The sequence below is a fragment of the Kalmanozyma brasiliensis genome (assembly GCF_000497045.1).
Source record: "Kalmanozyma brasiliensis GHG001 unplaced genomic scaffold PSEUBRA_SCAF18, whole genome shotgun sequence".
Lineage (NCBI taxonomy): Eukaryota > Fungi > Basidiomycota > Ustilaginomycetes > Ustilaginales > Kalmanozyma > Kalmanozyma brasiliensis.
In genome coordinates, this window is record NW_015961957.1 from 99,929 (window position 1) to 114,795 (window position 14,867).

General features: G+C 58.2%; 4 protein-coding genes across 4 annotated transcripts; 1 reads left to right on the forward strand and 3 right to left on the reverse strand.

Annotated features, from left to right (window-relative positions):
* Positions 1–188: 188 nt before the first annotated feature.
* Positions 189–4,877, reverse strand: PSEUBRA_002214 (uncharacterized protein; the record flags this gene model as incomplete). The annotated part of the gene is made up of 1 exon (XM_059464804.1): positions 189–4,877. One exon carries the CDS (start codon positions 4,875–4,877, stop codon positions 189–191), a length of 4,689 nt encoding a protein of 1,562 aa, XP_059320749.1.
* A 546-nt stretch (positions 4,878–5,423) lies between these two features.
* On the forward strand, positions 5,424–6,335 carry PSEUBRA_002215 (EB1, C-terminal; the record flags this gene model as incomplete). The annotated part of the gene is made up of 2 exons (XM_016435387.1): positions 5,424–6,230; positions 6,306–6,335. The coding sequence occupies 2 exons, from the start codon at positions 5,424–5,426 to the stop codon at positions 6,333–6,335; spliced, it is 837 nt and encodes a 278-aa protein (XP_016293121.1).
* Positions 6,336–6,693: 358 nt separating this feature from the next.
* PSEUBRA_002216 (Homeobox domain protein) lies at positions 6,694–8,715 on the reverse strand (the record flags this gene model as incomplete). The annotated part of the gene is made up of 3 exons (XM_016435407.2): positions 6,694–7,923; positions 8,003–8,074; positions 8,440–8,715. 3 exons carry the CDS (start codon positions 8,713–8,715, stop codon positions 6,694–6,696), a joined length of 1,578 nt encoding a protein of 525 aa, XP_016293122.2.
* A 3,404-nt stretch (positions 8,716–12,119) lies between these two features.
* PSEUBRA_002217 (Voltage-dependent anion channel) lies at positions 12,120–13,562 on the reverse strand (the record flags this gene model as incomplete). Its single annotated transcript, XM_016435408.2, has 1 exon — positions 12,120–13,562. One exon carries the CDS (start codon positions 13,560–13,562, stop codon positions 12,120–12,122), a length of 1,443 nt encoding a protein of 480 aa, XP_016293123.2.
* Positions 13,563–14,867: the final 1,305 nt, after the last annotated feature.

Consider the following 14,867-nt stretch of genomic DNA (forward strand, 5'->3'; position numbering starts at 1 on the left):
CGCAGCTGTCCAACTCTGCTGTGAATCGAGCCAGCCAGAAGACCCTGCAGAGGACCGGCTGATTGCAGCCGAGTGACTCTCACTGCTCAACGTGAAAGGAGTGTCCTTCATCATCACACTTGGTAACACAAAGATGGCGGAGGCAAGTTCTCTTGTCGAAGGATCACAAGATTTTCCGTCGAGAGCAGCTAGGAAGTGTTGATCTGAGCAGCACCGAAGCGTTGGACGAGCGAATCGTCCTCGTCCACCACCGTGAATTGATGTCGTCCCACCATCACGGCTACGCCTTTCAATCGGCTCTTGCGCCGCTTCTTAACGGGCTTGTGCGACAGTCTCTTTTCGACTGGATTGACGGTACTGCGAGCTGGGCTGCTGGGTGCCAAGCCACTAGTGAACGGCTTGCTGGGCGACCCCTTTGCCAGCCGATTCCTGTATTCGCGCTTGGGCGAGTCGCGATGTTCGAGACGCACCAGCTTCCTCATCGAAGCTTTGGAGTCCAAGCTCATCTTGCCCTTCGTCAGCGTCAGACTCCTCCTCAGCCTGGCACCTCGTCCACCTCCGTCTCTAGGCGAGGCCTCGACCATCTGGAAGCTATCCTCCTTTCCCGCATCTTGGCCAGCTGCACTGGCTGTAGAGTCGTCGAGCGGAAGTCGAAGCGGCGACTGCATCCAGATACCGCGATCCATGCCTAGCTGACTCAGTCGCACGCCCGTCGAGCCAGGCGATGGCATGCAGTCCGCTGGCTCTCTTGGAAGGGCTCGGCCGTCTTGATCTGCTGTCTCGTCGGGATGGTCTGCTCTGCGTCCAGCTGCAGCTCGACACCTCGTCCGACTTCGAGGCGTGACAAACGGTAGCTGCCTACCTTCCGACTGCTGCTTTGGACTCTGGTCGTCGAGTTCAACTGTGCCTGCCGACATTGTCGACTCGTCCAGAAGCTCGTCTCCGACATGCGCCCCCTGCCGACAGCTGAGAGAAAGCGGCAACCCCAGATGGATCGACTTCGAGACCGTTGCACTTCCAGCCTCTTCGAGACCCATCTTGCTGTTGCTTGCTGCACTGCTCGTCCGCGTTCCGGACGTCCGTAAGGTGCTGATCGCCTCCGTCACTTCCTCGATCTGCGACAGTGTCTTGTGCGGGAACATGGCCTCGTACTCCATCAGCAATTCGGTGGTCCGACTTTGTCCAGCTTGCTGGCCCGAATGCACTGGCGTCTGAGACTTGATCTGTGCAGTCGACAAGCTCTTACTGCCGCTGGTCGAGTTGGAGCACGAGGATAGCTCGTGAAAGACATCGCCGTTGACTTCTGTTTGGGCAGATGCTTCTCCTGCGGACTCATCCAGCGCCGGCGTTATAGACAACTGGCACTGCTGACTGCCATTCTTGTCGTCACGGTGGAAGCCTTCTTCCGACTCTTCCTCCACCGTGTCCAGAAAGGGCGCTCGCGCAACCATTCTCCTTGGATCGCAACCCATCAAATCGAACATGTCGTCCTCCGCCGGATCGCTGGCCTCGTGTCGGATACTTGAAGTCGACAGCGAACCATCGTCGAGCTTGCAGTCCGGCTCGGAAAATTGATGCCAGACATCGTTGACGGTGACGTCGCCCAGATCGACATCGCACAGATCGCTCTCTTCCGCCCGTCGTTCGAGTAGCTCTGATCGATGACGGTGCTGATCGGGGTTCGCCTCTTCCATCAGCCTGCCTGCTGCATCGCTGCGCTCGTCCATGTGAAGTGCATCCGGTGCGACATCGACAGTCTCCAGCATCTCCTCGATCTTGTCGCTGTGTTCGGCGTCGAGCAGGTCCAAGATCGAATCGGCGCGTGACAGCTCCCTTCTGTGCCGCCCTTTGTCGCCCCTCTCAGCGCTGTAGTCCAAGATCGCCGCTGGCGACGGTGTGCCCTGCAGATCACCTTGACGACCCGCAGCTTGACGAGATTGCGCGGGAGAAGGCGAAAAGCTCAGGTCCATCAGAGAGGAAGCACAGCCTCCCGAGCTGGTCGAAGGTGAGCTGTCCACTTTCGACGTCCGAGAGCCGTTTCGACGAAGCAGGTTCAATTCGATGCCGAAGGCCGAGGCGAAGGTTCTGCTACGCAATCTTCTGACGCGAGGGGAATTGTCTGCCTTGGGAGATGCGGAGGGAGTGCTAGCGCCTAGAGAGGTTGCCCGACCGAGGGCGCGAAAGCGAGACGAGATGCTTGAAAAGGAGAGCATACTCGAGGCGGATCCTGAGCGAGCATGCCCTAGCTGCGCGTGACAGCTTTGGGAGCCGTGGTCCTGGCTTGAACAGCCCACTTCCACCCTTTGTTTCTGATCGAGAGGATCAGCGGTCACATGGTTCGACGAGGCCACCGACGTTTGCGCTATGCCGTGCAAGCCAGAATTGCGCGAGCCAGCCGCTGGATACTCCCCACTCGATTCGATGGAATGAATGATGATCGTCTCGCCCTCATCCCCCGAACGGGACATGCTGGTGTCCCGCCCGCCATCAATAGAAGCATATCCTCGCGGCGGCGTACGCCTGAGACCTGGCACAAAACCGCTACGATGACTGGCGGCTCTGCCATCCCAACGCACCATCTCCATGATCTCGGAAAACAGTCTCGATGCGCCATGGCTGGTCTCGTGCGAGTCTTGGTGGGAAAAGCTCGGCGATGCTGTCGAGCCTGCTCCAATGGGGGTGCTGTGAAATGCAGCGGTCGGGATAGGCTGACGCTTCGTTGGCGATTGTAGGCCGATGTTCTCGTTGATGGGGGACAGGTCGGGGTCGTGTCTCGCGCTTCCTGGGCTGTCGTTCATGTGAGGGATGTCGGTAGAAAGTTCGGCCACTGGTTGCCTCGAGCGATCCGAATGCTGGTAGGACAGGTCCACACTGGTAGGTTCGTTCTCTGGCATATGCAGACTCGCCATGGACGCGGAAGAGTGCCCTCTGTCCTCCGATCGATCCTGCATGAAGCACGTCCGCTCGCTGTCTGCCGTCAAACAACCCTGTCGCGGTACCTCAAGCAGTCCTCGAACGACTGCGGACGCCACAGCGGGAGGAAGATGCGACCCGCGGCGCCCCTCATCCTCCTCTCGCATCTGCATGGTATGGTAACTCGGCAGAACCTCCAACTTGGGTCTCGGATTCAAAACGAGATTGAGCCCGCGCACAAAGCTGCTGCGAGGAGCGACGACACGATCGCCGTTCACCTTGCCCGCCGCCCAGTGCTGCCGCAGATACGGCACGCTTTTTGCCGAGGACAGACTCGAGCGCTGTTTCGCCAGCAAGCCTCCTCTTCCTGCGTCGTCGAGGAACGAGTCTCTGTAACCGTTGAAGTCGGAAGGAAGTGGGCAGGATCGCGAGCGAAAGGGAGGTCGATGGCTGTGGATGGAGGATGGGCTGTCAGGAGTGGTGTGGATGACGACGGCCGACGACGCGGTTGACAGGCGTATGGAGCTTGCGTCGTTCTCACGATCGTTCTGTGATTCGATCGCTGGTGTGGAGTCCGCACTTCGCCTTTGAGCACGTCGCGTCAGCTTGAGGCAGCCCAACGCGAGTTCCTGCAGCAGCAGCACCGACGAGGGAACGACGAAAGAGGCCAACAGGCTGAACGCCTGCCCGTTCTCCGGAGTGACCAGCAGAGCTCGCGTACAGAGCGCAACCGGGCACCAGATCGATACGAGGCAAGTGACGAACCGAATCCAATGCGTTGCTCTGTCACGGGGCGAAGGATCATGCTGAATTGGCGAGGGTCGGATCAGCCGGTCCTCCGTAGCGGACCGACCCAGGTCTGATTGCGAGCGGTTCGTAACATCGAACCACCCAGGAGAGGGGGTTCTCGTCGACACGGTCGTAGCAGGAGCCGAGGACTTGCTCGTCGAATCTCGAAGTTCGGATATCTGTCCTCCACTCGATGTATCGTGGTCGATCCGGTTGGAAGGAGGATAGCCCCCCAAGGCTTGGCCAGAGGTGAGCGAGTACGTCGACCCAACTTGGTACGGGTTGGTGGAGCTAGCCACGGCCGAGCCGTAGCCTAGGGTCGTCGTCGCTGCGTCGGTCGTTCTGCCCGAACCCCTCGTGTCGCCGACCATGCCTTGCATTATCTGAGAAGCGTAATCGAGTGGTGTCGTATGATTCCGCTGTTGAACGGGGTGAGGGGTCGGACCGAAATCCGGTTGTGCGCGGAGGTCGAGATTTATGTGACGAGTCCAAGGGTCCGGCTGGGTGTGAATGAGGAGCGACAGGCTCGGTGCGCGAGCTGATACGGTGGATGGGCGACTGCGATGGTACGGAGGGTGAACGCTGGTAGCCGACCTGGATGTCTTTGTATAGAGAACGAGGGCCGTGGTCGCAAGGAGGGCGAAAGCGATCTGCGTCGCGATGACGATGTATCTGACGGCGGAGACCGCCGCACAGGTAGCCGAGTCATGACGAAGAAACCAGCAGCTCAGCGCAGTGACCACGCCTATCTTGAGCACGAAGACCCCTATTATCGCTGCACATGCGACTCGGAAGGCCTCGCGAGATCGCCCCTTGATATGGAGTCTCGTAGCAAGGGCGGCGAACGTCGCCGGTCGGACCAGTAAGGCTATCGTCATCGCAAACGTCTGCAGCGGAGATCCGAAGGCTATGTCCCAGATTGCCTCCCGTTCTGCTAGATACCGATGCGCATGGATGAAGAACAGCGGAGAGACAGCCAGAAGCAGGACGATGTCCAGTGTCGATATGCCCAATTGCAGTCGTTGCCAGTCGTCCATCTGCCCAACAACGCGTCTGATGCTGAAAGAGCGATCATGAGCACGACCCCTGCGCAGCGTGTTGACGGTCACGCCGATCAAGACCACCAGCCCATACGCAATGCTGATCAGCGTGAGGGAGATCCTACTCAGCGTCATAGTGGATGCTGCTCGTCGTGTCGCTTGAGTGATGGTGAGGAGCACACATCCATCGCACACCTGTTCAGAGATCAACACACATGCGACATTGACCCACTCATTGTGTAGCGATAGACTTCATTTGGCGAAACAAAGTTAGCCCGGCCTCACTTGTGGGATCGTCACATGAAGCGCGGTGGCATTGTCTGCTCGGCCTGCTGCACACCCTGCCTTTTTGCGAGAGTGAAAGTGCGAACGTCCTGCTTGACATGATGGTCGAGCCTGTCATCTGTGAGCTGCGATGCCTGGTCAGGAAGGAGGGCATGTATGACGACGGGTGCAGCTGGATGAGTTTGAGCAGGCTGCGCGGCGCAGAGTGACAGTCCAGGCGAGGCCTTTGTGTTGGTCTTGCGGGACGCGTCTCTGCGCGTGTTTCGGCCGACAATTTCCTCGCAAAAAAAAGATCAACACCAACACACGCGCAACACTTGCGCACAAGCCCTTCTCTCAAACCTTCCAACCCTTCCCCCTCTTCTTCACCACCATTTCCGCATAACGACAATCACGATGGGTGAATCACGCACCGAGCTCATCCACTGGCTCAACGAGCTGCTCGGTTTCTCGTACACCCGCATCGAGCAGTGCGGTTCCGGTGCCGCTTACGCCCAAATCATCGACTCCATCTACTACAACGTCCCCCTCGCCAAAATCAAGTTCGATGCCAAACACGATTACGAGTACCTGAACAACTTCAAGGTGCTGCAGGAGGCGTTTAAGCGGAATCGCATCGACAAGCCGATTGAGGTGGACAGGCTGGTGAGGTGCAAGATGCAGGACAATTTGGAATTCTTGCAGTGGTTGAAGCGGTATTGGGATCAGAACTTTTCGGGGGAGGCGTATGATGCGGAGGGGAGGAGGGGTGGGGTGGGAGCTGCACCGCCTCCGTTGGTGGGTAGTGTGGCGGTGGGAGCTGCGAGAGGCGTAGCGCCGACGGCGAGAGCTAGACCCGCGGCATCAGCCAGACCCGCCCCCGCAGCAACCGCCCGACGTCCAGCAGCAGCAGCCGCCCCTCGAGCCGCCCCAGCAGCAGTGCCAAACGCCACCATCGCAGCCCTCACCTCCCAAATGGACGAGATGAAGATCTCAGTCGACAGCCTCGAAAAGGAAAGGGACTTCTACTTTGCCAAGCTGCGCGACATTGAGATTCTGGTGCAGGAACGACTCACCTTGCTCAGCGAGCAGTTCCCCGTGCCGTCCGAGGAGGAGGATCCCGAAGGGCTGCATGTGGGTACCGAGGAGCAGGAGAGTCTCAAGCAGATCCAGGCGATTCTGTATTCTACCGAGGAAGGGTTCGAGGTTCCCGAGGGTCAGGAGGTAAGTAACACCCTCATGGAAGATAGATGAGAGAGGGGTAGCTGACCGTTCTTTGATGCTTTGCGCTTTGCACAGGTCGCACAGGACGAAGATGAGATGTTCTAACGCCTGAAAAGAGCCTAAGACGAGCCAGAGCGATGGACGCATGATGTGATGGCTGGGAACACTCAACGGTAATCCAATGACGAAACATTCGCATTGACGGCTGGACTGCTGCAAGGCGTGTTGAGCGACGGACACCCAGGGTATCAGAGTAGCGGCGAGCGAGTGACACGATTGACCATTGCTGGTTCAGCGCACCAGCGCAATCCCTCTGCGTACATCAGCACATACAAGCGTTGCACCTCGACACAGACCACGGATCAGAAAGGAAAGAGAGTGACGTTCGCCCAATTGCACCTCGCCTCCAGCACCCGTAATTGACCTACGAGCCTGAACACACTGCGAAACCCGTGCTACAAGCTCACCTCTCCGCCGGAGACCTCACCACGGCGCTGGTGAGACTACGCACGTCCATGGGGCTCCACTTTCTCTCGTGCAACGCCTGCGTGGGCCGGTGTGGCGTCCTGGGTGAGACGCACGCTGTGGGTGTGGGGGTGGTGCTTCTGCTCTCCTCCCGCGCGGTGGACGTGTCTCTCGGTGGCGATGCGGGGTGGTGTGGGGTGGTCATACTTCTCGCTCTGCGTGCAGAGAAGAGGTCTTCACTTGCTTGCACTGGCCGCGTGTGGGGCGGGCGAAAGGCGTATGGCGAAAACCGCTCCCTTCTCGCGAAAGGCACCGGGGGAGGCGGCAAGCGCAAAAGGGCATCGGTCGACGAACGGTTGCGCACATGGGATCGCGGCTCCGGGTGATACATCGGCCGCTCCTCATCGCGCGCTGCCGAGCTCGACGGTTGCGCAACGTAGGGCCGGGACAGAAGCGCACGTTGTTTCGCATGCCATTCCGCCGTAAGCGTGTTGCGTACCTCTCGCATTCCGCCTTCCCGCTCCCAGGTGGGAGGAGGCAGGGCGAGCGTCGCGCTCCGATCCCGGCGCAACTGTGTTGGGAAGAAGTCCCGTGAGTGAGAGTGGTAGCGTTGCTGAGGTGGGAGGGAGAGGCTTTCCTTCTGGCTGGAGATGGCAGGTGGAACGAGGGTGGTGCGTACGGCTGCGGGTGTGAATGGCGGTAGGAGCGGCCGATGAAGCGACAGCGTTTCGAGATGCCTCGCGCTCCCTGGACCCGTGTACGTTGGGGTCGCGGCAGACGACGATTCGGGGCGCGGTGGAGGCGGCACGTTGATGCGCAAGCTCGCACCCAGGGGTCGACGCGATGAGTCCCAGGCGTACCGGCTCTCCCTCTCCCCGCCGGCGTACGGGTCTTGGTGTGGACGAGGCTGCGAGTAGTACTCTGGGTGCTGCATCGGTCGTGCGTCGAACGACCGTTGACGGTGATGGTGAAAGTTGCTGCTCCCGCAGGCAGCCTTGCGTTCCTCCTCCTCTTGTGCAGACGGGTTGAGCGCCAGGCGGATCGTGTGTCGCCTCCATGCGCGTGTGCGCTCGTCTTCGTTGGGTGAGAAACGCCCCTTGCCCGTCTGCCTGAGATGGTCTTGCAGCATGTCGAGAGAGATCGTGGCCGAGGAGGTGGTGGAGAGGAACGCCGAGACGGCTTCCATCATGCGCTTCTTGCCTACTTGACGACGGTTCTGGAACCACACCTGTGCGAGCGGGCCGGGGAAAGAGGATAGGTCAGAAAAGTTTCAACGCCGAGGACAACGTGAAGGGGCAAATGCGTACCTGGACCTTGCGGGGCGCAACGCCGAGCTGGGACGCTGCGGCTTCGCGAAGCTGTGTGGACGGAAAATGCGTCTGCGATCAACGAGATGAGAGGTGCGAATGCCAAGAGAATGTGTCAGTGGGCCCGCTACTCCGGTGACTGGAACGAGGGCCGTGTCATTGCGCAGGAGCGGACAAGTCGACGGCGACGAGTGGCGTGGGCATCCGATGGGACGGACACCCTGTCTGCCGCCACACGGCGACTAAAGCCTTCATGTACCACCGCCCCGATATGAAGTCCGGATGAAAGGTTGAAATGCACCAACCGTCTCCTGGCTTCCCTCTTTCGATGAAGGTGACAAATGAGCTTCACTACGCCAAAGCAAGAATCAGGTGGAAAGACGCCGTCCACTGGGTCCAATGCGACCATCGGCTCGTACGGGCAAGAATCGACTCACCTTGCCAAGGATCTTGTACAGCACCTTGGACTGCTCCGATGAGAGCAAGCGTCGACTGCGTCCGTTTGCATGGCGGTCGCCATCGCCTTTGCCACCACCGCTCGTACCAGCGTCAGAGAAGCCATCGTCGTCCTCGCCATCGTCGCACAGGAGCATGTCCTCGTCGCTGAGCGAGAGGCTGATTTCGTCTTCCTTGTCGGAGGGCGCGAGCGCTGTAGATGACGAAGAAGTGGAGGTGAGGGTGTGAGGGTGCGACATGGTGGGTGCGTTGAGCATGTGTGGTGGTGAGGCGGATGATCGGTGATCTCGGTGGTGGTATGGGTGATGTCGAGGAGAGTGCTGGTGATGAAAGTGAGAAGGATGGTGGGGAGGCGAGACGGAAAGACGGTGGAGGTGGGGCAGACGAGCTGCTGCGGCTGGAGAAGGCATCTGCGCCATGGTCGAAGCTGTCTTACTAGCAAAAGCGGCTGTTGGCCAAACGGTTGTGATGTCGAAGGACGGGGACACACCTTGAGGCTGGCTCAGAGACGACTTATATGCTATCGTGCTCAGCACAGCTGTGTGGGCTCGTGTCGACGATCACAAGGAATGACCGTTGCACCGCTCAGCTCTTCTTGTGAATTCCGACGGATTGGACCCTGCCTTGTGGGTCGACGCCCTGCACTGATGCCGCCGATGAGGATGACAGCCGTCCGCAATGCCGGAGCGTAGTGAAATGAATAGAGCGTTGAAATGGATCTCTTGCTCTCGTCAGCTAATAAGCTCAACCAAAATGACGAGCTGAGCGGCAACTGGCTGCGCGAGGTATGAAGCACGCTGTCAACGCTGGCGAGGTCCAAGCTGATTCGGACAATGGGAATGAACGGCGCGGCGAGCGCAAGCACCACCGATGTGCGTCTACCTATTGTCTGATGGTCTAATGAGCAACAACAGGCGTGATGACGGCTCGCAGCGGTGATGAGGATGATGATGATGATGATGATGATGAAGGTTAGGGGCCGTGAGAAAAATCGGCCTGAGCTGGCGATGTGAGGCGATCCGAGCGTCGAAGGGAAGCGATGGTGGCAGAGCTGGCTTCCGTCGGAATGAAGCGGTCCGAGCAAGGGACAGAGATGCAATGTGCGGCTATGCAGAGAGGGTGAGACTACAGCGATCCGAGCGTCAAGAGTGGAAAAGGTCAGACGAGCTGTGTACGCGTAGATGATGTCGCAAAGAGAAGGTGGTAAAGGAAGATGGACGAGGAAAGCCTCTTGAGATGAATGCCCAGAACGAGACTCAAGACCCTGGAGAGAAGGCGTAGCCAAACCCAATGTGCTTCCATAGAAGTGTGATATCTCTGAACGAAAGGAGCCGGCGGACCGCATTCACACCCACACATACACACACAGAGAGAGAGACATAGACGAACGTTTGAGCTTGAAGAGCCGACCAAGTCCGAGCCCTCAGAGGAAGGAGGAGCCAATGGTCACGCACGCACGCACTCGATTCTACCACGCAAATGAAATCGTCATTCGACGGTGGTTAGGATTCATCTAAGGCGGGAGAGGGCAGTGCAGCTGAACCAAGATGAAATGAGGTGTCGAGAGCTTGAGGGGAGATGGGGACGAAATGAAATGAACCCACTCAAAAGCCTCTCGCAGTTCCGATGCAAAGGTACGGCCCATTGATGCGCCGTTCGCTGCTGGATGTTGTTTGCACTGCACTCGATACGCAAGCTTGCCGTTGTGGTGGGTGAGGGTGCGTCCGGGCCCCCTTTGACTCATGCGGTGACATAGTTCAGCTGGCGAGAAAGGACCTATCAAAAGCACGATCGTAGATACGATCACGAGCCAAAATGATGTCTCAGCTTAGCGCATTGTTGACATTTGACGTGCGCAAATTCTTTCTGCATGAGCTCAAAGGAACAAGGCGTTTGGCAGCGATCCGAGCGGCTATCGAGTTTGCTCTGTCATTCAATGGGAAGCGAGTGTGTCATTCGCTGTTGCTCCTTCTTCTATACATAGCGACGCCATTGCGAAGCTTTAGCGTGCATCACGTGTGCATAGCCAAGCGCCTCTGCCGATTCCGAGCTCCTCTCAACGCCGTCGCCCGCTGCTCGAGATGCATGGAAGCGGCTCTTTGCGGCTCGCGTGAGTAGGGTTCTGACATGTTCCTGTCCCCTTCTCATCGCCGCTGACGTTGGAAGCTTTACGATCTTGATGCCGCTGTGGTGGGTTCCGAGTCCACCGACCACACCGCTGCAGATGAAGACGGCTGCTCGTTCCGCGGGAAATAGAGGCGCCACGCTAGGACGATTGTGGGGGGAAGCCACCTTGGCTGCCCAACGAGTGGATCCTCTGTGTTGACCCGCGGCTCCACCCGGCCAAGTCCGGTGATGAAGCCTGGTCGATGTCATTGAGATTCAATGATTCCGCCTTGTGCTCGGCCCGGCAACTCGGTGAGACGTGTCGTCGGATGCAAACACCGTCCCACTCGCATCCTCCAGTCGAGTGCTTCCGAGTTTGGCCTGTCATTTGTCAATATCAAGTTCGACCCTGGGGCTGTGCCTGATAGATGTTGCAGATGTACTTGGTGCAGCCAACAGCAGACACTTGGTAAACAAGCGCTCATGACCGGCTCTGAGTCGGCTACCGACATTGATTTCGGCCCGGTGCCTGTTGCTCGCTTCGATCGATGACGTTGCAGTCTCATTCCATCCTGTCAACGTTGGTGGGTTGCTACGCTTGCTTCCGACGGATGCTGACTTGCGCAGTAGTAGCGCAAGCGCCATCCGATCTCGACGACGACAATGGCAGGGATCGCGTGTTCATGTCGCCCCATTTGGCGAGTTGGCGGCTGCCCCTTTTTTCATTGTATGCAGGCGCGTGGGTCGAGAGTGGAAGAAGATAGGTCGGTGATGCTTTGTGCATAGGCAGCAGGATCAAATGTTCCGGCGTTGTTGCGTCCGGCGTGACGAGCCGGGTAGAGAGCAAGAAGAAGGGCAACGTGAATGGTCTCGATGGCTTGAGACGTCAGGAACATCTCGGCGGATGACAACCCTCCATTGTGATGCATCTACCGAGGTTCGCCCATTCTGTTCACACGTGATAGCATCAGAGCAACACTGAAACAAGCATCTTCCATAAGGTCTTTGTTCTCAAACGTCAATCACGAATCACGCTCGCGAACTCTGCACCTATGCACGCACGATGCGCCTTGGATCTTTCACAGAACCGCTCATGCACGCTCGAGCTGTCACCTTACCGCTGCTGCCCCTAGACCAATGGCATCTCACGCCCTGCTTTGGCAACAAAGGAAGGCTTGGATCTTAAAGTTTTCCGGCTTGTCGGGTGCCTTTCGATTTTGGCAGCATGCATGAAAAAGCCCTTTCTCCCCATTGTTCTCGCTGCGGAACAAACATCACGCCCCTTTCAGGTTCCGACGGGATGCATGCAGCATCCAGAGGCGCAAGCCAAGCATTGATGCACGATGAAGCATCCCGTTCGATGCTCACGCCGCTTCGGAAACGGAGACCAAGGACGCCAATGTGAACGATGAATGCTTTGATGTGATTGAATGAGAGAATATGCTACTGGATGCGAAGACTATGCAATGACTGAAAGGAACGTGTGCTAGAACCTTGATGAAGGCGGTGTACTGTACAATGCTATGAACAAAATCGAACCAACTGATGCAGGTGTTCAATGAGACGATGACGGGGCGAGCGGAGTCATTCGCAGCTGCGACGACCAGGGGGTGTGTGCTGTCGATGACGACGGCGATGAATCCTCAGCCGTGATATCGTCCTGTCCTTCCGGCTCCTTCATGTCGAGTTTCCTTACCGACACCGCAGGAGTCGAGGGGTACGTCGGAGGGCTTGAGTAGGGGCTGTGTGCTTCTTCCTCCTCTTTCTCTCGCTGTGCATGCTCAGGCCGCTTTTCCGTCCTCCCACTCTCGACATCCCCCGTGAGATCGCGATGGAACATGGTATCGATCACCCGATCCTCGTCCTTGCCCTCCACCATGATCTCCCTCCTCACCACCGCTCTGACATGCATCACCGCCACCCCGATGAACACTATCAGCAGCCAGACGACCATCCCCTTGGCCACGCCCCTCACCGCGCTGCTCCCTAGCACGGTGCCCAGCTCGTTCGTTGCCATCGCAAATCCGGTGTTCGGAAACACGCTTGCCCACCAAGCAAGCATGAACTCCATCCTGGCTCTCTCCTCCCGATCCCACACCAGCTGCACCAAAGATGCGAGGGTCAGCAGGTAGAACCAAGCAGACAGCATCCAGAGCGCTATCGATGTAACTGTGGCCATCACTGCGAGCATCTGCCCTGCCAATGGACCCCACTGCGTCCCCGACACCGGCAGAATCCGACCCGCTTCGCTGTTGAGCCCGAGCAGGCAGAGGATGGTGAACGCCGGTGGACCGCAATTCATAAAAAGCCCAGGTCGTGCTTTTGCCGGTGGCCACCCCTCGGTCATCAACCGCAGCAGGAGCACCGCATACATCATGCACGATACACCAAAGCCGAGACCTTGACAGGTGAGACCGCCGATGGCCATCGCTAGCGCTGCGGTGGGGGTTTGGGTGGGGACCACCACCGCGGCGACGGAGCCACACAGCATGAGCGGGAAGATGGGTAACACCCATGCTGGAGACATGTGATGCAGGCTCTGCTCCCCCCGGCTGAAAAGCGACGTGTAGCACACAAGGCTGATCAAGAGGCTCGAGGTGAAGTAGGCCCAGAAGAGGACGCGAAGGACCATCTCCCATCCACGAGCGGGGAGGTCACCAAGGATGAGCGCGAGACCGTTGATCGAAGTCGCACACGCAAGCAGCACCGTCGGCACGAAACAGCATTCGAGCGGATGCGACAGCGTCCACCGCAGCGAGGCGCGTGTGAGGGTGAAGCGTGCAATCTGCAGCGAGACGAGGATGAGGATGTAGAGGAGGTTGAGAAGGTAGAGTGTGGTACCGACGTAGAAGAGCGGGGTGGAGTCAATGATGCGGGAGAGGAGGAGGTTGGCGATTCCTCCGAGCGACATGGAGGATGTGAACCAGGCAAAGGTGAGGTGCTCGAGGCGCGCGAGAAAGGCCGTTCGCCAGGACGGGGCTGATGATTGTGATGGCATGGTTGTGGCGGTAGTGATGGTGTTGCTATGTGGTGTCGATCGCAGAATGTGGCAAGAGCAGGCTGCGGACCTGTGCTTGGGGCATCACCATCCCTGCCTTCGATAGGAGTGGATATATGTACTCCTCATCTCACACCCTCGAGCTCTACGTAGTAGCGACGGAACGCATTCCACCGGCCCTCTGTGCCACGCCACGAACCGCAGGCATGACACCTTTTCGCATCCGGTATCAATCTGTCCAAAAGCCTACTTGCCAAGCCCTAGATGAGCTCCTATTGCGGTTGGCGCTAGCGGACAGAGCGTTTGGATTCTTGGCAGGGTTGGAGCGGGCCGGCCATTTCTCACATGAAACCGCCCTCGGTTGATCGTTATCAGCCTCATGCTCTGCGATTGACTTTGCACTCCCACGCCGGGGCCTGCGACGTTGCCAGCTGTCCGCGTTGCCTTGCCTGCTCCCTGCAAGCTTAGGGTCGATCGAGCTAGCGTCTGATAGCAGGTTGGCGTGCGACCAACAAAGCCAAGGCTGAACCGATTGAGCCTAATGCAACCTTAGAAGGCAGGACAAGGCCGACTAGCGACGCATGGCTGTGAACCTAGCCCACCTCTGTAGCTCGGCGCGCCCACGTCCATGCACCCGATGACACGCAATCACCGCCCCGACTCTCCGGTACATCTCTCTCTATCAGTCCAACAAAGGCAAACCTCAATAAATGCGTCACCCTGCAAGCGGCAAGCGAGGATTTGCCGACGGCTTGCAAACAAAACCCGCTCTGCTCTGCTGTGGTGGTGACACTTGGAATGCCAAGAAGGAGGCTAAATTAGAGCTCACCTCTGATAACAAAAGTCGCCGTTCTTTGACGTGTCCAAGCGAGCGGGTGAAATTCTCCGAGAGGAATTCTCCGTGTGGACTCAACAGATAAGTGGGCAAAGACGGACGTGATTTCGAGAACATAGCGTCTGCGCCAAGCTGTGGTAGTGTGCAGTAGCATTGGTTTGGATGAGGGGACGTGTCCGCTTGGCGTAAGAGGGTCGAGCGTGCGGGATGAAGAACCGAGCCGGCCCAGGCTGACGAGCACGAAGCGCGAGCGTTACAGTCGCCCAATATGAGGGTCTAACACCCTTCAGAGCTCAAAGGCCTAACACGCCGAGAAATTCGACCGCCAGAGTTTTTTGAGCTGGCCAGGACGAGAATCGATTATCGCTTCCATCTGGGCGCGGAGGTGCATGGTGGACGGGCCCAAAAGTCTCACCGACTCGGTCATCACTCCAGTAAGATCATCCGTATGCTTACACGACCGGGTACGA